This window comes from Natrix helvetica, assembly GCF_964273705.1.
Source record: "Natrix helvetica genome assembly, chromosome: 3".
Taxonomy (NCBI): domain Eukaryota; kingdom Metazoa; phylum Chordata; class Lepidosauria; order Squamata; family Natricidae; genus Natrix; species Natrix helvetica.
This window is the reverse complement of record NC_138549.1, coordinates 34,880,620-34,902,391: the sequence shown is the minus strand read 5'-3', so window position 1 is coordinate 34,902,391 and position 21,772 is coordinate 34,880,620. Positions and strand designations below refer to the sequence as shown.

At 36.0% G+C, this 21,772-nt stretch overlaps 1 protein-coding gene across 2 annotated transcripts; it reads left to right on the top strand.

The window, feature by feature from the left end:
• Positions 1-714: 714 nt before the first annotated feature.
• IL18RAP (interleukin 18 receptor accessory protein) lies at positions 715-21,127 on the top strand. 2 transcript variants are annotated; one of them, XM_081947610.1, is made up of 12 exons: positions 715-824; positions 1,120-1,226; positions 2,031-2,180; positions 4,245-4,515; positions 5,638-5,815; positions 7,037-7,211; positions 8,626-8,694; positions 10,353-10,467; positions 11,482-11,639; positions 12,944-13,084; positions 18,915-19,085; positions 19,929-21,127. In XM_081947610.1, the coding sequence occupies exons 3-12, from the start codon at positions 2,111-2,113 to the stop codon at positions 20,294-20,296; spliced, it is 1,716 nt and encodes a 571-aa protein (XP_081803736.1). In that variant the 5' UTR covers positions 715-824; positions 1,120-1,226; positions 2,031-2,110; the 3' UTR covers positions 20,297-21,127. The 2 variants fall into 2 exon arrangements, with proteins under 2 accessions (XP_081803736.1, XP_081803737.1); XM_081947611.1 differs by lacking the exon at positions 18,915-19,085.
• Positions 21,128-21,772: the final 645 nt, after the last annotated feature.

The following is a 21,772-nucleotide window of genomic DNA, read 5'->3' as shown; positions in this document are numbered from 1 at the left end:
AATATTTTTTATAAATTAGTCAATCAATCAATCATTCAAGCTTTTGACTTCACCATTTGCCAGGGGGAAGTGTATCACCACTCTCTGATGATAAGAACCCAAATAACAACTACCTCAACTGCTAGGATATATCACTGTATTCCATGATAACAGGGAAGTCATTCATCATTGCCTTTTCCCTGTATTTATCCTCTTTTCCTTATCAGTCTAGCTTGGATTATCAGAATTATTAACCAGGTCTGGGTTTATTTTTTCAAAAATCGTTACTGTTTCAGAGCTAACCAACCGAAGACATTTGAGTTATTAAATTAAATAGGGCAAAAAAAGGAGGGTTAGTCATAACTTTGTTTAAAGACAGTGTGTTCTGCTTGTGGTTTATTGACAGTGTCATGTCACTAGGAACACCATAGTGAACTGGATTTAACCAATGTTAGCAATGACTGTGGTTTCCTATTTCAGACCTTGATCTAAAAAACAAATTACTCAAGTGGTCTGCCAGAAAAAGTAAGGAGTAATTTAGAGTGTTGTGAGCAGAGAGAGAAGAGACATATAAGGGAAGGAGAATTTATTATCATGGGCAGTACTGAAGTACGTTAGTTTCTATCAGTGCAAATCTGGATAAGGAATATTTGCCTACTTTTATTGTATAATAAGAAAATACAGATTCACCTCTTGCTCACAAAATGAAGCCGGAAACATGACTTGCTAAAAGAGGAAGAAATGATGACTTTGAGGTCAAGGAAGCCGATTAAAAGGAAATATGCACACGAAATTCCGTTTAGAAGGGAACACAACACTTAAACTTCATCTGATAAGATTGAAAGGTAAGATTTTTTTATTCAGAAAATAATCCCTTTTCAAATTACAATTTCTCAGATTCACAACCTCAAATAATATTTAAGTATTTTTAAAAAAATATCACAAATAATATGTACATATTTGTTTCCTTTCCTTTGAATGCCTAAATATAACTATTTGAATTAACTTTTTATTTGAATGCAAGTAGTTGGCTTAAAAAGCCTTTGGATTTATTTCACTAAATATATGTATAAATTTATTATCTCCACTAAGTAAATGTTCTGTGTTAATTAGACTAATGTAGTAGTTTTTATTTTTCAGGTCCCAAATGAAATCATTTCAAATGAAGCTTCTATTGTTCTCTATATTCTGCCTCACTCATAGAAGCTTCGTGGAGTAGCTTCATGGAGAAAATCTTACATTCAGTTGTAAGTCAACCATATTTTCCATATGTTTCTTTTGAAATTTCCCTTAAACAATTAGTAAAAGAGAATAGATGCATGTTATATTATTATTATGGTTGGATTGTCACACAGTCAGTTGTTTAAACTGTATTTGGCATTTTAATAATTTCGTATTTATAGCAGTTATAAATATAATCCCTTGTTTTTTCTTAATAAAATTAATATAATAGTGACAGTTGTAGCTATGAATCAGTGCAGAAAAAAGCAATAAAGATCATAAGGGGTCTGGAGGCTAAACCATACGATGAACAGCTAAAGGAATTACGTATGTTTAGCCTAACAAAGAGAAGGCTTAGGAAGGACATGATACATCTTTTAATACTTGAAGGGCTGTCACAGGGAAAAGGAATTGATTTATTCTTCAAAGCACTTGACAGCAGGACAACAAGCAATGGATGCAAGCTCATCAGAGGAAAATCCAACGTTAAATTAACAAGAAATGTTCTGACAATGAGAACAATTAGGGGAACAGTGTGCCTCCTAAAGTTATGGCTGTTTCATCCTTGGAGAAAACATTGGATAACAATTTGTCAGGGGGCAGGGAGTTGCATTAAAAAAAACTCCAAGGTTCCTTCCAGTCCTATGAGTCAATAGTTTTATGAACCGTACTTGTCCCATGTTTAAAAAAGGTGTTTTAGAAGAAATCCCGATCCATAAAGTAACTATGAAATATGTCACAAACAATCTCTGCTTACCTCTATACATTTTCCATGTAGCGTCTGTCTGGAATAAATTATTTTCAGCTAACTATATTTGATTGTTTCACAGTAATGAAAAGAATTTCAATGTCTGCCACTGGAACATACTGCCAAAAATTCAACACTGCAGAAATGAAATCTTAGTCAACAATGCTTATTTTTTTCTGGTGCTTTCTATTGTTTGTAGCAAGAGCAGTAGCTGGTGATATTACTATTACTGGTAAGCTATGTCATTACATTTACTTGAATTCTTCAGTGTTTGATGTTTCTTTCTCAGTTTTTATATAAGGGAGAGTTCCACAACTTCTCCAATGAGGGGGCTGAGAGGGAATGGTTCTGTGGGGACCCCTGTTATAAGGATTATGTTTTTAAAGGTATTGTAATGATCTGGGGCTGGGCACAGAAGCAACACAGCTGGAATAAAGGCTTAACTCCCCTTTATTGCTCCAACTTTCACCCCCCCCCAAATCCCACCGATCACTGCAAATCCAGGAGCAAAGCTCTAAATATGCACCTCCAATAGTTCCTGGCTGCTATTAGTCCAGAGGAGCAGCACAGTTCTGAGAGCAGCCGCGGTTCAGGGAATTTGGTTCCAGAGAGTCCTCGTTACAGGAAGAGTTCACTTGGGCTGCAGTATAACCTGGAGCAGAACTGTGTTGTTGCGAACTTGCACAAAGCCAGGCCAGGCAAGTAAGACAAGAGGGGCAAGGAAAACCGGGCAAGGCCAGCAGGGCAAGAAAGCAAGGCAAGAGGGCAAGACAAACAGGGCAGGGTTGGTAAGGAGGGCCTCATAAGTCAGTGGACAGGAATATGTATATTTCTTGTTAGCTACAAAAGTCCATTGTGTATGTCAATAAACAATATATCGATTTTCAAGAATACATATATTCTTGTCCATTTTTCATCCTCTTCTGAAAGTATCATAAATTGGTCTTGAATAGCAAACAAGAGTTATCTTCTTCTTAAATGTGTTATCTATACACTTTTTTCAGCTTCTGATGATAAAAAGATTTCAATGCAAAGATTCAATGCAAAGAATACACTTCATCTGAAAAAAAGATTCTGAGTTTAATTCCCAACATTTCCTGATCATTCTGGAAGTCCGTGTTAGAAATCCCAGAGAAACATTATCAATCGGTGCAGATCATATTGAGATTGATAAATTCATTAAAGACATCAATATGTCTTTAATGTATGTTGAATCTATGGAATCTTTGAACTGATGCTGAATCAGGTAGAGACTCTATAATCTTAGCCCGACATCTGTTTTCAGCAGAGGTGGGTTGCTCCTGGTTTGGCTGAACCGGTAGTGGTGGCGGGAGGCCGTGCATGTAATCACGAGTGCACGCAACCATGCATACAAGCACAAGCAAACCGCAGGATTGGGTTCCGGCAGCCACTGTGCGTAGCTCACGCCCACTTGATGCGTGCTATGCATGCATGCATAGTACAATAAAAATTGTTCTGGGCATGCGCAGAAGCCAAAAACAAGATGGCGGAGCCTACGGCGCTGCCAGGAGAACCAATTCAGGGGGGTGGCAGGCCTGGGTTGCCAAATCAATACCAGTTTGGCCGAACCAATCCAAACTGGTAAGAACCCACCATTGGCAAAACGGTAGTAAACCGATTAGCAACCCACCACTGGTTTTCAGCAACTCAGCCATTTTTTTTCTGACAAAATTGTGGTATATTTTAAACTGCAGTATTTTCTTTGAAATGCTGCTGCTCTGTAGGGTTTGTGGTGAGTCCATTAATTAGGGATTCCCCCCTTTTATGTGCTGCCAAATTCACTCATGTGCATGCTTGTGTGTGTGTTTGTGTGTGTGTAAGCATTTTCTTTTCCTTTCCAATAGAGTGAGGGTAAATGGACATTGGGACGTGCAATGTCTCAATGTTTTGATATCAAAGGTCTTTGTGGCTTGTCTTCAAGCTGTTTCAGAGGATCTAAGGCAGGGGTGTCCAAACTTGGGAACTTTAAGACTTGTGGACTTCAACTTCCAGAATTCCCCAGCCAGCATGGCTGGCTGGGGAATTCTGGGAGTTGCCGTCCACAAGTCTTAAAGTTCCCAAGTTTAGACACCCCTGATCTAAGGAATGAAGCTTGTTATCTTAGTGGTGGCAATGAAATTCATAAAATATCACACACAGGCAAATCTGATGCCTTATTGTTACTAGCTGAGAACCTGATTGCTTCTCAAAAGCAAAGGCCTACACATGTTCCTGAATGCTTATAATAACTAAAATGTCTAAAAGAAATAGTACTGACTTCTTAAATTCTTTTCAGATTGCCTTAAAAAGCCTACTAATGTGAGGTACAGAGCCATCAGCAATCAGAAATTTATTGTATCATGTGATCTACCATCGGAAGGCACTACATCAATTTATAACCATTCTCCTCTTTATGAAAATCATGTGATGTGGTTTCGGCAATCCAGTGATGGAGAAGCCACTATGATCCTCAGTGATAAAACTGCCAATCCAACTCCTTGGGGGAATTCACTTTGGTTTAACCCAATAAAACTGGAACATTCTGGAATATACATCTGTATGAAAAGGTTGGTTGTGTGAATGAGCTTCTAGTTTGCTAGTGTTTTACCATCCCAACAATCGCTTCTTAATTATTTTGGATGTAATTTGTGGGTGGTGGTAGGGGAAAAAGTAGTTTAGGCATGAAATTATCTTTTCTTTCCAAAACAACTGGGAATTAATGGTAATAATTGGGATAGATCATGTCCTCCAATGCCAGCCAGAGTCCTTTGGGTGACATGGGTAGCTATATAAATTTGACAAATAAAATAAATAAATAATAAAATGAATGAATGAATAAATAAATAAAGATATAACTTACCCTTCTTTCTCCACCCTTGTGCAGTGTAACAATGTTAAATTATTTAACCATTTAAACTATGCCAATAGAACAAACTTCAACAATAAATAGCAGTCAGGCCTTTAATTTTAATCTGATATGATCTGCAGCCAATTCTATGTAAAATATGTTTTTTAAAAAAATTTAAACAACATTTTCATATTAATCATAATTCAGAAAAATAATGGAAGCTACTAATAGTATATCCAGATGCTGTACAGTATGATCATAGCCACCCAACCTCATGAATGAGATGATACTGTATAATATAATTCTGGAATGAGATAAATTAAGCCAGGATATAAAACTATCAAATGACAGGATAGTGAACAGGAATTTTTACTCAAGCAACTGGGGGGCTCACAATTTTCATACAGTTTTGTGCCACATCAAATCTACAAAGCTCTGTGTCAATTTACTCCATAAATAAATCCCCTTTACAATCTTAGGATATCCTGGGACATTATCAATATAACTTTTTTCCAAAGATTTTAATAATACAGTGGTACCTGGTACTCAACTGCTTTGAAACTCATCAAATTTAATGTGAGAATGTTGTCAGATACTCATCAATTGTTTGGTTCATCAAAGCTAGAACTTTTCAGTGTCAGCTGCTGTGTAACTCACTACATTATATCTTGTGGTAAAATTTGTTTTGGTACTCACAGCAACTCCTGGAACCAATTAATGGTGAGTACTGAGGTACCACGTGCATTTCAGGTTCAGCAAAATGTTTGATTTGTTTTTTCTCTTCCTGCACAGAATTAGTCTCTGGATAATTTCACCAGAAATTTCTTTTTGTGTCACACAGGGATAGCATATCACCATGTATCAATATTTTAATAACTGTTCAAACAAAAACTATGGCTAATTGTTCAGTTAACAACAGAAATGACATTTATCTCTTTGTGGACCAAGGAACATCTATTGGTTGCCCAGGGAAAAACTGTTACTCTAATTTTCCACAATCATCAGTGAAATGGTACAAGGTAAGTTTTTTTTAAAGTAACGCCTCCTTTGAATCCATTCAATTGCTGTGCCTTTCACAACAAATAGCTTTGATTTGTTTGAAAAATTATAGAGAGATTGTTTGTCACTGTACTACTGGAATATTTTCTTTGACCTCCCAGTTTAATCTTTCACCCTAATCTTTCCTGGTTTCTTGAAAATCTAAGCAAGTTCGGATCTTGTGAGTACTTGGATTTACATTCAAGATTAGCCAAAGTCAGGTACTGTAGGTGCTGCTATTGGTTGGGCAAACACAAAGCCATTTAATTTTAATTACATTTTAAGAGCCATGGTGGTGCAGTGGTTAGAATCAGAGGTGGTATTCAGCAGGTTCTGACCAGTTCTGGAGAACCGATAGTGGAAATTTTGAGTAGTTCAGAGAACCAGTAAATACCACCTTTGACTGGCCCTGCCCCTATCTATTATTTGTCTCCTGAGTCCCGGCTGATTGGGAGGCAATGGGGATTTTGCAGTAACCTTCCCCTGGAGTGGGGTAGGAATGGAGATTTTACAGTATCCTTCCTCTGCCACACCCACCAAGCCATGCCACGCCCAACAAGCCATGCCCACATAATTAGTAGTAAAAAAATTTGAATTCCGCCACTGGTTAGAAGGCAGTATTGCAGGCTAATTCTTCCAGCTGCCAGCAGTTCGATCCTCACCAGCCCAAGAATGACTCAATCTTCTATCTATCTGAGGTCGGTAAAATGAGAATCCAGTTTATTGGGGGCAATATGCTGACCTGCTTAGAGAGGGCTGTAAAGCACTGTGAAGTGGTATATACTGTAATTGTTATTGCTAATTGCTGTTGGAAAAGTTGGATGGGAAAGGTCATAGAATCTGGTTTCATGAAGAATAAGATTTCACAATCTGGTAGTCTTTGGCTATAATGGATCACAATTTGTGCAGTTCCCATCCTGCATGGTCAAAACCAAATTGGGATTCATATGAACTGGAATACCACATATCTGGAGTGCACTGGTACAGGGAAAGCTATTGCAGGAAGAAAACCAAATTAAAATTCCTTTTTATTTCACCCAAACTTCTTTAATCATATCCTTCAGGAACGATAATCATGATAGTTTAGTAATTCAATTGAGGATCAGAACACCAGTTTCTATGAAGTATCTGGTGGTTAACTGGAGAATTTGTATGTTTCAACTATCATTCTATTTGAATTGTTCATCTTTATCTTCTTGTAGAATGGAATACAAGTAGAACGTAAAAAGAAAAGACCTGGCCTACAATTCTATCATGATAAACTAGTGCTGCGTTCTGTGTATGATAAAGATAATGGTACTTACACATGTGATTACACATTGATTGACCACGGTATACAATGGAAAATGAGAACAATACTGAATGTGCATGTTATCTGTAAGTCACTATACATAGTTCAGCATAATAAATCATTTCATATAGTGCTTTAGATTTCGGCAGTGAAATAGGTGTTATGAAATACTTTTTATCAGACTTATTTAGAGTTTCTTAATTTTCTTAAATTATAATTATATAGTAATAGTCAATTACCATTTCAATTATTTGCTTATCTTTGTCATTCCTAACTGGTCTAAGCAGTTATGACATTCCCTTTGAGCAATTTGCTGAGATATAAATGTGTGTTTTATAAACTTAAAAACAAAAATTAGGAAAAAAATTGAGATCTATGTGGTAATTAATAATTACCTATTATCTATGTGGTAATTAATAATTTATTAATAAATCACTGACCGCACTTCTTTTTCAAAATGGATCTAATTTTATAGGAAATTTCCTGCCCACTAGTAGTTTGAAAGCATGCAAATGTGAGTAGATAAATAGGTATCACTTTGATGGAAAAGTAATAGCTTACAGTATAGTCATGCTGCCCAATTGACCACAGAAATGCCTTTGGACAATGCTGACTCCCTCCACCAAGAATGAAGATGAGCATCACCCCTAGAGTCAGAAAGTATCACTTTGATGGAAAAGTAATAGCTTACAGTATAGTCATGCTGCCCAATTGACCACAGAAATGCCTTTGGACAATGCTGACTCCCTCCACCAAGAATGAAGATGAGCATTACCCCTAGAGTCAGAAATGACTGGACAGGAGAAATCTTTTCCATTACTGGGGAATACTCTGAAAATCATTATTTTTAATTTATATAAGCGAATCGTTTTTCTTTGCTCTCTGATTGATTTCTGTTATCTATCAGTCCTATGGAAATAACTCTCTTCAGCTACTTGGTTGAGATGTCAAAAGTAAGGCTATATAACATTGTGTACCTGTGTGGTCAGTTGGCTGTGTGATAGGTTGTTTGTTTGGAGCTACATTTAAACTCTGAGCAGTTGATTGGGTCTCTTGTTGATTGGTCATTCAAATGGTCTAGTTTCTTACATATTCATATAAATCAATAGATATAAATCAATAAGCTTGTTAATTGCTCCTTTGGTAGACTACCAGGCTTCAATAAATTCATGTGTGTGATGGTGTTGGTATGGCCAATGATTTTTGTTCCTTCCTACTCGAACTGAGAAGGTTTGTTGCAACTTTGATGGCTCCAAATGAACAACCAAACACATGACCAACTGATCACACTGGCACACAAGACATATATAAGCTAAAGAGGAATAGGCCAGGAAAATCCTGCTGATGATGTTACCTAGTCTGATAATTAAATGTTCAGAAACTAAATTGAAACAAGTTTGAAGAGCAAAGCATTGCCAAAAAGGTTTAACCCAAGCTACAAGCATTTTCTATTATTTCATATATTTTTTAACTTCTAACACATAGTTTTTCATGTTTTAGCAAAAGACACTATCCATCCTCCAAAGGTTTTGAATCCCAATGATGGGATGACCCTTGAAGTAGAAATTGGTAAGATAATTAAATTTTCGCATTTATTTTGCAACCTATGAGATAATAGGTACCTTACATTGACTGCATTCCACTCTAAGCTAGAGCTTAATTTCAGTGAAAAAGGACTAGCTATGGGTACTTTTGGATTAATTATTTTATGATATAAATCACAGATTGTCTATTGTTCTAGCCAAATAGCAGGATTCTATTCTGAAAAGTTGGGGAAAAGTTACAATTTATTCTAACTCACAACTGGTTCACCAGCTTATGACTGCAGCTTAAGGATATGCATTTGATAGAACTATTACAGTGTACGAATTCAAGAGTATATTAACAGAATTTCAAGGGCTGGATCAGGAGTGGGGTTTCTCCCGGTTTGGCCTGGATCGGGTGAACTGGTAGTAGCGGCGGTGAGAGGCTCCGCCCACCCACACAGACACGTGTGTAGAAGTGTAGTGTGCATGCGCAGGAGAGAGCACAGGAGTGCACCTGGGAGCATGCCCGAATTGGTAGTAAAAAAATTGGCAACCCACCACTGGGCTGGACATTATGTTTTAAAGCTCTAAATGTTTTTGAGCCTTAATTATTATGGTCTTTCTGGGGAAAAGATTTTTTTTTAGATTTTGAAATGCTAAATGTAATAAAGGGGAGATTGGCTAAAATGTAGGTTAGTACCTTTTCTGCAGCCATTTTAGTTCATAAGGTCCTCATTGAAAGGTCCTATTTGGCATCCTTCTACCCACTATCCCTGCACAAAATATTTTTGTCTTTAAAAATGACAGATTTTTTTTATTTGTGGAGTTGTTCGTCCTTCAAGGTGTCCAGGAAAGAACTTGGAGTACTAATTCTATCGTTATTATAAGGTTACATAACATAACTTTGCAAGTCTGAAAGTACTTTTCATCTTTACAGTCCATGGAACTAGAGAGAGCTCCTTCTGAGATGTTTGCCATGTTCCTTTACTTCTGTGGGCTGCCTCTTAACTGACCATTACCGACAGTCCTATCTTCCAAAGTCATTCCCACACACCATAACAGGAATGTACAGATTATTATTCTATAGCAATTTGGTCGAATTAATATAGCATTACATTAGAAGACACACATTATCATATTAAATGCAACACTTTTCAAATATGTCACTGTTAAAACCTAATAGGAGAGAGACAGTTTGGTGTATTGATTAAGGCATCAAGCTACAAACTGGAAGATCGTTAATTTTAGTCTCATTTTAGGCACGAAGCCATTCACACTCTCACAGCCATAGAAAGCAAGAAATGGCAAATCCTTCTGAAAAACCTTGCCAAGAAAACTCAACTGTCCAAGCAGTTGCTAGGAATCAAGACTTACACAAACGTACCCCCCCCATATAGTTATTATCCTATGTGCTTCAGTATGAAAGAGAGATTGGAAATGGTGTGTGATGAAATCTAATGAAAATAGTAAATATGCTAGTCTTTAAGATCCAACAAGATTTGTTTTTGTGTAAAAAAAAGTTCATAGCTACATGTATTATTTTTTGAAGACCCTTTGTATGCACTACTTAATATTAATAATCTGTGAATTTTCAAGTCATATATAAAGAATCATAACCATTTGAAAATTACTCTAAAATGTTTTCAGATCGTTGGAAAATATGCATATTGTTTTCCCCCCACCCTCATCTATTTTTTTAAGGTCAATCAATTGATCTTGAATGCAAAGCACAATTTGGTTTTGAAATGAATGTTTCAGCCTCACTAGAGTGGTACCAAGAAACCAGTAAAAGCAAGCAACTGATACAGCAACAAAGGTATGGAAATAAAGTAACTTGATTGAAAGAAACGTAAGAGAGAGAGAGAGAGAAAGGGGGAGGGAGGGAGGGAGGGAGAGAGAGAGAAAGAGAGAGAGAGATTTTCTCAAAATTTGAAATTCCAGACAGATGCATTTTCCAATGTTGTCATTGAATTGTATTTTTTAACATTGTATTATTAAATATATCTGAGTAATATGATTACATGTAATCAGTTACTCTTAATTTCAGTTAGATGAAATCAGTTTAAATTTTTAAAACCCCAAATATTAATTTTTTAATTTTTAAAAAGAATTTTAATCCCATCACGTTTTTGGGGACGTGACTCCTGACATGTTATTCAAAGACAAAATGTGGTCTGCCGGGGGTTAAAAAGGACCTTGTGTTTTTTGCTTGTTCGTTTTTTATACTTATTTGAACAATCAAATAAAACAAACATAAAAAGCAACACATACTGTATAAAACACAAAAATCCATATTAATAAATATCATAAAACCAAAATATTTAAAGTTCATTATCCTTCGGTTCATAACTTGCTAATGTGGCTTGTTTGATTTTAGGTCCATGACTTTTCCTAAGGTTAGTCACTTAGTTTAGCAAGCTTGTTTTGGGTTTAATTCGTCATTGGCTTTATTCAATCAGTTGGGTATATTCTATAACGCATGAATTAGCTATAGGAATTGGGGGATTTAATATAAAGTGGGAAAATGCATCGATTGTTAACATTCTTACTCGAAAGATGGGTATAGAAGAAATATATTAATGGCTTCTGGAAGACCATGTTGATCAACCATAAATAGAGCTGTTTCTTGTTAAAAAAAAACACCAAGAGTTTCAATGTGACTGGTAGATGTGACTGCCGTGTTTTTTTAAAATTCTCTTTGTGTCTCACATAGTAAGAGTCATCTATACATATTTAAAATATTTGTTCATTGGTATCATGAAAAGCTGCAAAATGTCTGCACATGGATGGGAGCATGATTGATGATTGATGAGAGCATTATTCTATTTAGAGTTCACCCACAGGGACTGGATGGACAAACATTTACTCTTACCTTCAGACTGATAAACGTAACTGAAGAAGATCTAAACAGCCAATTCATCTGCTTGGCCCAAAATTCTATTGGGAATGCTACTGGAGTGATCAAACTTAAGAGGCAAACAGAAAAAGGTAAAAGTGTCAAACCACTAAGACAATATCACTGCTCTACTTGACCTCATTAACAATTATTTCCTGTTTCCTGAGCTATTACGTTATGGGGTAAACATTTACATGAATTTCATGAACCTTAGTCTCAATTTCCTATTATAAAAACAGTTCCAGTGCCATTCTTTGATAGCTGATGTTCTTCACCAATACAATATTTTCTAATGAATCCATTTACTCAAGCACAGGGTCTCTAAAAGGGGCTGCCAGATCTCTGTGAAATTAGATTGTGAGTGATATGAAAACAACAAATTTCCTCCCTCCCTCCCTCCCTCCCCTCCTCTCTCTTCTGCAATGCACTATGAAGAAATACAGTTAGTCCTCATTTAATGACTGCCTTTTTTAGCAACCATTCACAATTAAAATACTGAGGAAAAGTAACTTTGTAACCAATCCTGACATTTACAACCTTCACAGGTATGTGAAGCGAAATAAAATCGAAGTATGATCATAAGCACACTTTCAATTTTACTTAGTGACTGCTTTGCTTAATGACTACATTGTAATTGGCATTGTGAGGACTACCTATATATGCTTCTTAAATGAAAATTCGACAACTAAATATATTTATCTTGGATAAAATTAAATAATCTTTCTTGAAGATTATTTTAAGACTTTTTGAGAATCTCATGAACAAATGATGCCACAGCATTATCTATACTGTGGTGATAGATTTAGTTTACTCCAGATTTTATCTTCAGCACATCAGAAATCTGAGAAACAACTAATTGGTGTTTTAAGGCATCAACAACTTGCCATACTTTAATGGTTTCTAGAGAAATACAGCAACTTGCCCTGATAGAAAAGCAAGCTTCTGCACTTCTTGTGTCTTTTCTCAGATGTTGGCATGATAATTGATGAAATTCAGGCTGTAATAAATTGGCTGGAATCTAATACTGAAGAAATAATGAATTCCAATCCACAAAAGAGGATCTAAGTGGATTTAGATCTTCTAACTGTTTGCCTAAAATAGTCTAGGCCTTCATGGATACCTCTATAAGTTTAGAGTTTTGGATGTTTATATGAATGGAAGTGCAGTTTGCTCATGCACCTGAATAGAACTACCTTCTGTGTTGTAAACATATCTATCTTCAATCAAACAAAATTTATTGCTCTTTGAAATACGTCTATTTCTTCAATGAATAAGTTCAGGTCACATCCACCACACCTTTTCCCAACTGTTACATTTCATCTTAAACTTCACCATTAATCATTCATTTCATCATTAAGTGTGTATTATTTTTTATATCTTTCTCTTTTCTCTTTAGCAATTCTTTTCTTGCTTACTTTGTGTGGCACTATTATAATATTATTTGGAGTGGTTTCAGGAGGCCTACTAGTTTATAGGCACTGGATTGAACTTGTATTATTCTATCGGAATTACCTAGCCAAGGATGAAACTCTGAGTGGTAAGTACATTTGATTTACAATAGCATTTATTCACCAATTTACTAATTGGAAAAGATTGGTCAATACTACTGCTTCTTATCATATCTCTCTCTCTCTCTCTCTCTCTCTCTCTCTCTCTCTCTCTCTCTCTCTCTCTCTCTCTCTCTCTCCCTCCCCCCTCCCTCCCCCCCTCTCTCTCTGTTTCTCTCTCCATCTTACCTATATTTGCTTCTACCTCATCCATTGTTTCTAAGTATTTTAACTTGACGTATAGGGATCTCAGCAACCCATTCCCAAATTTTGAATACTAATACAATGTATACAAAATGTTCATTTTTATAAGAATCCCAAAATAATAATCAATGGTGAACTAACACAAAATATTGTAATCCAGAAGGGTACAAGACAAGGTTGCCCCCTATCCCCCTTGTTGTTTATACTAACCCTAGAAGTACTAGCCAGAAATATACGTAAAGAGGCACAGATAAAGGGACTAGAAATTAAAAAGGAGCAATTTAAATTACAGGCCTTTGCGGACGATTTAGTGTTTGTGCTAGAAGATCCTATGAAATCTGGTCCGAAACTCATTGAGAAACTGACAGAGTATGGGAAAATAGCGGGTCTGAAGATAAATATGACAAAGACTAAAATGCTGACTAAAAATATGAAATCAAAAGCAAAAGAGGAGTTAACGAAGAAATTGGGTATCCAAATTGTCAAAAAAGTCAAATATCTTGGTATACATTTATCTGCGAGGTGTGTGACCATCAAAGAAGACAACTATACCAATCTGATTAATAAAACTAAGAAGGACCTAGAAAGATGAAAAAACTTACAACTGTCCCTGATGGGCAGGATTGCAGTTATAAAAATGAATATACTACCCAAATTTCTTTTCCTATTTCAGAACATACCCATTAAATTAGAAAAAGGTGTCTTTAAAGATCTGAATCAATTGGTTTCGAAATTTATCTGGCAGGGAAGAAAACCAAGAATAAAACTAAAGGCTATGCAAGACACTAAGGAAAAGGGAGGATTTGGCGTACCAGATTGGGAACTCTATTATACTGCGGCTATATTAACATGGCTAAGGGAATGGATAATGCTGAGAAATAAAAGATTACTCAAATTGGAAGGTCATGACCTCCAAGCAGGCTGGCATGCCTTCCTCTGGTATGAAAAAGGATCTGCACACAAATATTTTAGTAGACATTACATTAGACAATCTCTGTTAATCATATGGAATAAAATTAAACATGACCACTATACTAAAATACTTATTTGGCTATCTACGATGGAAGCATACATACACCCAAATTTAATTAACATGGAAACTATAGTCACATATAAAGAGCTATTGAACAGGCAGGGGGAGATCAAAACTAGAGCAGAATTGACATCACAAGGAATACAAGTAGAATGGTGGTCTTATCTACAGATACAATCAAGGTATGCACAGGATAGGAAGAACGAAGGTATTGCCAAAGACTACACAATATTAGATAAACTGTTGATACAGACAGAAAACAGACTGATCAAAGTGCTGTATAGATTTTTGTTGGAATATAAACTAGAGGAAGAAAATGTCAAAGAAAACATGGTCGCCTGGGCAAAAAATTTCGGTTACAATGTGGAATTGGCTAAGTGGGAAAAACTTTGGATACTTAATCAGAAATTAACATTGGCTACGGCGTATAAAGAAAACCTTTACAAGATGTTCTACAGATGGCATCTCCCGCCAGCACGGCTTTCTAAAATGTTCAAAAATCTGGCCCCAAATTGTTGGAAGTGTAAAAAAACACCAGGCACCTTCTACCATATGTGGTGGACGTGCAATGAGGCAAAAAATATTGGAAAATGATCCAATCATGGTTAGAACAAATGGTGGGAGAACAAATTATGTTTAAACCAGAAACCTTTCTCCTAGGCATAATACCGGAGGGGTTTAAGAAAGATACACTCTATCTAATTATACATATACTGACTGCAGTGCGCATAACCTATGCACAGCATTGGAAAAAAGAAAATACACCATCAGAGCTTGATATAATCAGAAAAGTGTTGGCCTGTGCAGAAGCAGATAGGCTCACTTTGGAACTTAAAAATAAAGGGGAATCAGAATATTTTGAGATATGGAATAGATTTTATGACTGGTATAAGTTAAGATGACAAGACTGGAATAAACGTATATATGGCGATCAAACAGAAGGACAGACAATGTATTAAGTAGAATAACTGTTAATGGTTGAAACTAGCTGTACATAATGTGAATATATGATCACCCTGACCCCGCAGCATTGCATTGTTTTAAATGTAAAAACAATAAATATATATATATATATATGAAGATATGGTAAAGGAAAATTAGGGAAAGTCAGCCCTAGGAAGATGGACTTTTCAGTATGAATCAGGCTGTACCAGAAAAAAACCCCAGATGAAAACACTGCACACACCCACATTTCTTAACAATTACTTGACGTAATCCTTTTAAATACACAGGAAGCAAGTATTTATCAAAGTCATCAGAAAAATCTGATGAACTCTTCCCCCCCCCCATTTCTTTTATTAAATTCAGTTGATCGCAGCTTCAACTTTCAAACATTTCAGATATTACTGAATGACTTCAATGAACAAAATCATAAACTACAAATAAAATACTGTCGTTGAACTTCAATGTTAAAAACAGAGAAACAATAGAGAAACATTGGGCAGATTTCATAAACATGTTGGAGAAGAGAAAGAAGAATGAGGGAAGAATTGCTACGGATATACTCTAGATGAATGTATAATGACTGTTACAGAATCCTGTTAACTAAGATATTTTTAATATTAGTTTACCACAGAGGTATTAAATCCAGGAAATGAATGTAGGTCAAAAAAATTTCATTTTCTTAAAAAAAAGACTTTCATTGCCCATCCACCCTCTTTTGATCCTTTCTTTTAAAAGTTTCTTTCTCATTTTTAAGCTAAAGATAAAACTTTCTATATAGCTGTTTTTATCATTAAAGTATATGATTGGTTTTAAAAGTGAGTTGAATAAATAAACTTTAGGATACCTGGAAGGAGCTGGTAGCTAAAAATATTTCTTTTCTTGTGTTCTTGTCAAGTAATTCTGAATTATAATTATTTTTTATAAGCTAGCTGTGAATGTAGAACACTCATCAGTGATTTATTGAATTAAAAATGTGCAGAATTAAAAAGTGAAAGATAAAAATTATAGTGATAAATATGCACGTAATATACATGCATCCACATGCATAAATACATAGCAATAGCATGGCATTTTTTTTTTTTTGCTTATAACTCACTTTGAAAAGTTCATGCCCTAAATTACAGAGATAAGCAGGAATTTGAATCAAATATATCTACATAGCATAGGTCAATTAAAAATAATAATACTATGAGGCTCTGATATAGATTCACATCACTTTTTCCTTTATAATATGTCTCCATCTGAGTACCGTCTAGATATGTTAAAACTTCAGATGGCTGTGAATTCTGCAAGTTGAAGCCTAATATAATTGGAGAGTACCAGGTTAATTAAGGCTGATTAAACTACTTCCTGAAACTAAGAAAAGTCACCCATAGTCCAAATTGTGTGGTAAAGAAAGAGAATTAAGAAAATAAATCTTACATTGTAGATGTGTTCTACATGGAATTGCTCATCTGGAAACTACAGCTGATTCAAAATGCAGCAGTGCAGATGGTAACAGGCTTTTGTTCTTACGCCCATGTAATTATTACAGTGATATGAACTATGTTTGCTGCCAGTTCAGGGGGCAATTCAAAATGCTGGTTGTTTCTTATAAAGCTCTTTGGGGCATAGGTCTATGCTATTTGAGGAATTGCCTGTCTCCAATTGTTCCTGCCTGTTTGGTACATTCAGGCATCTCTCCATTAAATATCATCATCTTGTGGGATCAAGGAAATGTGATTTCTGTGTTTTTGACCCATTTCATTGGAGCTGCATCCCTCCAGAGATAGGATTGGTGCCCAGTCTTCTGGGATCCTGGAAAGATTTTAAGATTTGGGTCTGTGATCAGGCCTTGAGTTAGTGTGTCTGTGAAATCCTTGTTGTTGTTGTTGTTGTTGTTGTTGTTGTTGTTGTTGTTGTTGTTTTTATTAGTATAAAAGTATATATATTTAATCTAGGCTGCCATGTTTATTTCATGCCTTTAACAGTTTTATAATTTATGTTTGGATAAATTTTGGAGTGGGTATCCATAATAAATTTAATAAATAGCAATCATAATTGTTCAATAATATCTTATTTGTGCAATATTCTTACACAGTCAATATAAAATGGTTTGATTTTTGTGTGTTACCAATTGCCGTTCATAAATTTTCTGTCTATAATTTCCAAGCACTGGTGCTGTATGCCATTTACATGTTTGGCATGCTGCACTTTAGCCTAGATATGGAAATCACTTCATTTTCTATAAGAAAATGCTCCAAGATCAGAATTTGCGACCATTAGTGGATTAAGAATATTGATGCAATAGTTAATTCACTGCTCAAATGGCTCACATATTTTGTTTTAGAGCAGCCTCTGCTGGTAAAACGAAAAATGGTACAATTCTCCAGTGAGATAGATCAGCATATTTAAAGTCAAAGTATAAGGTGGCATCGTAGAGTGTTTGATTGATATTGCAGAAACTTTGGTTTAGTGCCCTCTTCGTCCAATAATGCACAATGTTGATGTGGGAAAATTATGATTTTTGGACATTGTTTGCAGGTAGCAGTTGCAATACCACTTTATAATGCTTTTACAGCCCTCTCTATATGGTTTACAGAGTCAGCATATTGCCCCCAACAATCTGAGTCCTCATTTTACTGACCTCGTAAGAATGAGACTCGAACTGCCAGCAGTCGGCAGAATTAGCCTGCAATACTGCATTCTAACCACTGTACCATCATGGCAGATATATAGTTTGTATGAAAGAAGAGGCATGTATATTTGTTTGATAGTTACAAATTTTTCATGTGTTCCTTCAATGTTATTTTTATGAGCAAGGTTTTGTAAATAAGGAATTAGAATAAGAAAACAAATTAATTTTGTGTGAGAGGTAGGATTTTTTTATTTTATTTTATTTTCATAACAAGATTTAAGCCAGAGTCTGTTTGAAGATAGTGGAGGCTCTGTATAAAAAGGAGTTGAAATCCAGACCTAGTTCAGTGTTCTCATCTCATCAACCCACTAAGTAGAGTTCATCTATATATGTAGGAAGTGGTGAAATGCAAATTTTTTTACTACTGGTTTGTGGGTGTGGCTTGGTGGGCATAGTGTAGCTTGGTGGCCATGGCTTGGTGGGCGTGGCAGAGGAAGGATACTGTAAAATCTCCAATCCCACCCCACTCGGGGGCCAGCCAAAGGTAGCATTTGTCAGTTCTCCAAACTACTGAAAATTTCCGCTACCGGTTCTCCAAACCACTGAAAATTTCCTCTACCGGTTCTCCAGAACCTGTCACAACCTGCTGGATTTCACCCCTGATGTAGGACGGTTTTTCCAACACAACATTTAATACAGTTTTGGTATGAAAAGATGTCCTAGCTATGGTGGCTGTTTTTATTTCTTATACACACTTATACACAGAGTGGGAGACTCAGATAATATGCCCAGATACAATCAGGCATATACGGGCACACTGTTGCCAGAATACCTCTGCTTTTCCTGATCTCCTTCCTTGCATTGTTTGAGTATACATGGTAGTAGTTTTCAGTTCAAGCAAAACATTTCTTTCCATCACCCTGATTTAGAAAAGATTTTCCTTTCCTTCCTCCTTTTTAAGTTTTGATGCCCATTTGTTTCGTTTCATAGTCATCATTTTAATTAATTCTCTTATTTTTAGATTGGAAGGAATTTGACGCTTTTGTCTCCTATGCAAAACCGGAGTTTGTTGAAGCCAACCAAGAACCATGCCCTGAAGAGCAGTTAGCTCTAGAATTTTTTCCACTCATTTTAGAACATGACTATGGATATAAGCTTTGTCTCACAGAAAGAGACATCCTTCCAGGTGGAGGTACGATTTTCTTTGATTTCATGCAATAGCTAAAACAGCTGCATCAATACTTTCCATCGTAAATAAGGGACAGCCTAATGTCAGGGTGATGTTTAACAAAGCATCATTTGCAAGTACAGGTAGTCCTCGACTTACAACATTTCATTTAGTGTTTGTTTGAAGTTAGAAGTGGCACTGAAAAAAGCGACTTATGATTGTTTTTCACACTTACCAACCATTGTAGCATCTCCATGATCACGAGATCAAAATTCGGAGGCTTGGCAATGGATTCATATTTATGACAGTTGCCGTATCCCAGGGTCATGTGATCACCTTTTGCGGCCTTCTGACAAGCAAAGTCAATGGGGAAGCCAGGTTCACTTAACAACCATGTTAGTAATTTAACAACTGCATTGATTCACTTGACAAGTGTGCAAGAAAGGTCATAAAATGGGACAAAACTCACTTCACAATTGTCTCAATTAGCAACAGAAAGGTTGGCCTCAATTTTGGTTGTAAGTCGAGGACTGCCTGTAAAAATCAAACCCAAACCCAAATCATGTTTACTAAGACTTGACCTGTTTGAATAAAATACAGCGATTCTGTAAAATTCATTGACAGTATTGGTCAGTGGGAAATACAAACAACACCGACTCATCCCTGACCTAGAGACAGTAGATGAACTGCAAAGAAGGAAGAGTTTCATTTTTTTTTTTTACTTCTCGAATTTATTTTGCTTGCTTTTTCAGAATTTATTGTTTTGGTTAACTTTTATACTGCTTTATACCTCTAGTTTTAAGGCATAGTTTCAAAGACATGAAAAAAGAAATAAAGTACGTTATTAATCATGCTCTCTTTTGCCAGCCTACACTGATGACATTGTTGGTGCCATGAAAAAGAGCAGACGAGTCATCGTCATTTTGAGTCCAAACTACGCTAAGAATAACCAGGCTCTCTTTGAACTTGAAGCAGCAATCAACACTGCCTTGGAAGATAAGACAATGAAACCCATCCTAATACAGGTTGAGACTTTTCAGGAGCCACCTTCATTATCTCCTAAGGTGAAGAAAGCCCTCAGGATTTTGCCTAGGGTTACCTGGAGAACATCTACCTCTCCTTCAGCTAATAAGCAGTTCTGGAAGAAATTACGGTATCACTTGCCAGTGAAACCCAGCAACAGTGCCGTGGACAAGTGGCCTTCATTTCCCATCAGCAACCGTTGGTGTTGGTAAAGGAAAATGAGAAACAAAGGATGAGCAAGTAGAGTATAATACGGTAGACGTCATAGCTCAGTAGTTCAAAAACTCTCCACGGGTATAAATGGTTATTGGATGGTAGAGTTGGGAATTTGAGAAAGATTCATTTGCATTTTATTTATAATAGGACCGCTTTCAATTGAAACTCTGAAAGTTGTACTTCTGTTAATGTTGCCATCCGTTTTACCAATTGTTTTTTTAAAATAAAGCCCATTAAACAACAACAACAACAAAAAACTCCCATAATCCCAAATGCATATTGGAGAAAGTAATGCACAATTTGTTGGAATAGAAAAATATGCATTTCATTTGCAACTGTGAAGCAGGATGATTTTAATATGGAAACAGGAAGAACAACATTTATCCATAGAAAAATGAAAAGTATAGTATGGATGGAAAAGCCAAAATGGACAGATTCACTCATCTCTAAGTGGGCTCTGTAAGCTACTAGGTCAGGGCTCTCAAACTCCCAGCTGCGTCACACACTGGCCATGCCCATGTCGGGTTTAGTGAAGGGGGGGTTGGGGGAAAATCCTGATACGTCACCTGACACTGCCATGACAATGGGAGTTTGACACCCCTGTACTAGCTCAATTGATGATCATTATCAGTTTGCATTTTAATGACTGTGTATTTAGTATTTCATAAAAATTAATATAATTATTTAATGCAGTATTGTGTAATGTTAAATGGAAATGTACTGTTTGTGCCACATTTATTTATAGACATGCTATTCATTTGGATGTGATGGGTCTGCTTGACTCAGATGTATCCTTTTAAATGTGCTCCTGGCTGTAATGTAATTAAAGGATAAAACATAAAACATACACACATAAAGGTGAAACTCAAAAAATTAGAATATCGTGCAAAGGATCATTTATTTCAGTAATGCAACTTAAAAGGTGAAACTAATATATGAGATAAGACTCATTACATGCAAAGCAAGATAGTTCGAGCCGTGATTTGTCATAATTGTGATGAAAACCCCAAATCCACCATCTCAGAAAATTAGAATATTACATGCAATCAATAAAACAAGGATTGTACATAGAACAATATTGGACCTCTGAAAAGTATAAGCATGCATATGTACTCAGTACTTGGTTTGGGCCCCTTTTGCAGCAATTACTGCCTCAATGCGGCATGGCATGGAAGCTATCAGCCTGTGGCATTGCTGAGGTATTATGGAAGACCAGGATGCTTCAATAGGGGCCTTCAGCTCTTAATTAATTTATTTATTTATTAAACTTCTAGACCGCCCCCTCTCCCCAAAGGGACTCGGGGCGGTGTACAGGTACAAATTTAAAAACCATACACTCGATAATATACATAACTAAAATTGAATTAAATATCCCCTGTACAAATTTATAAGAATTAAAAACTTAAACCTTAAAACCAAACCATAAAATTTAAAAATACAAACTGAGGTGGGAATTAGGCCAGGCCGGCTAG

Bases quoted from the DNA above. Each gene is read 5' to 3' on its own strand.
- IL18RAP (XM_081947610.1), top strand. From the start codon at position 2,111: ATGCTTATTTTTTTCTGGTGCTTTCTATTGTTTGTAGCAAGAGCAGTA. The intron at 2,181-4,244 runs GTAAGCTATGTC...AATTCTTTTCAG, and splicing joins TGGTGATATTACTATTACTG to ATTGCCTTAAAAAGCCTACT. The intron at 11,640-12,943 runs GTAAAAGTGTCA...TTTTCTCTTTAG, and splicing joins TAAGAGGCAAACAGAAAAAG to CAATTCTTTTCTTGCTTACT.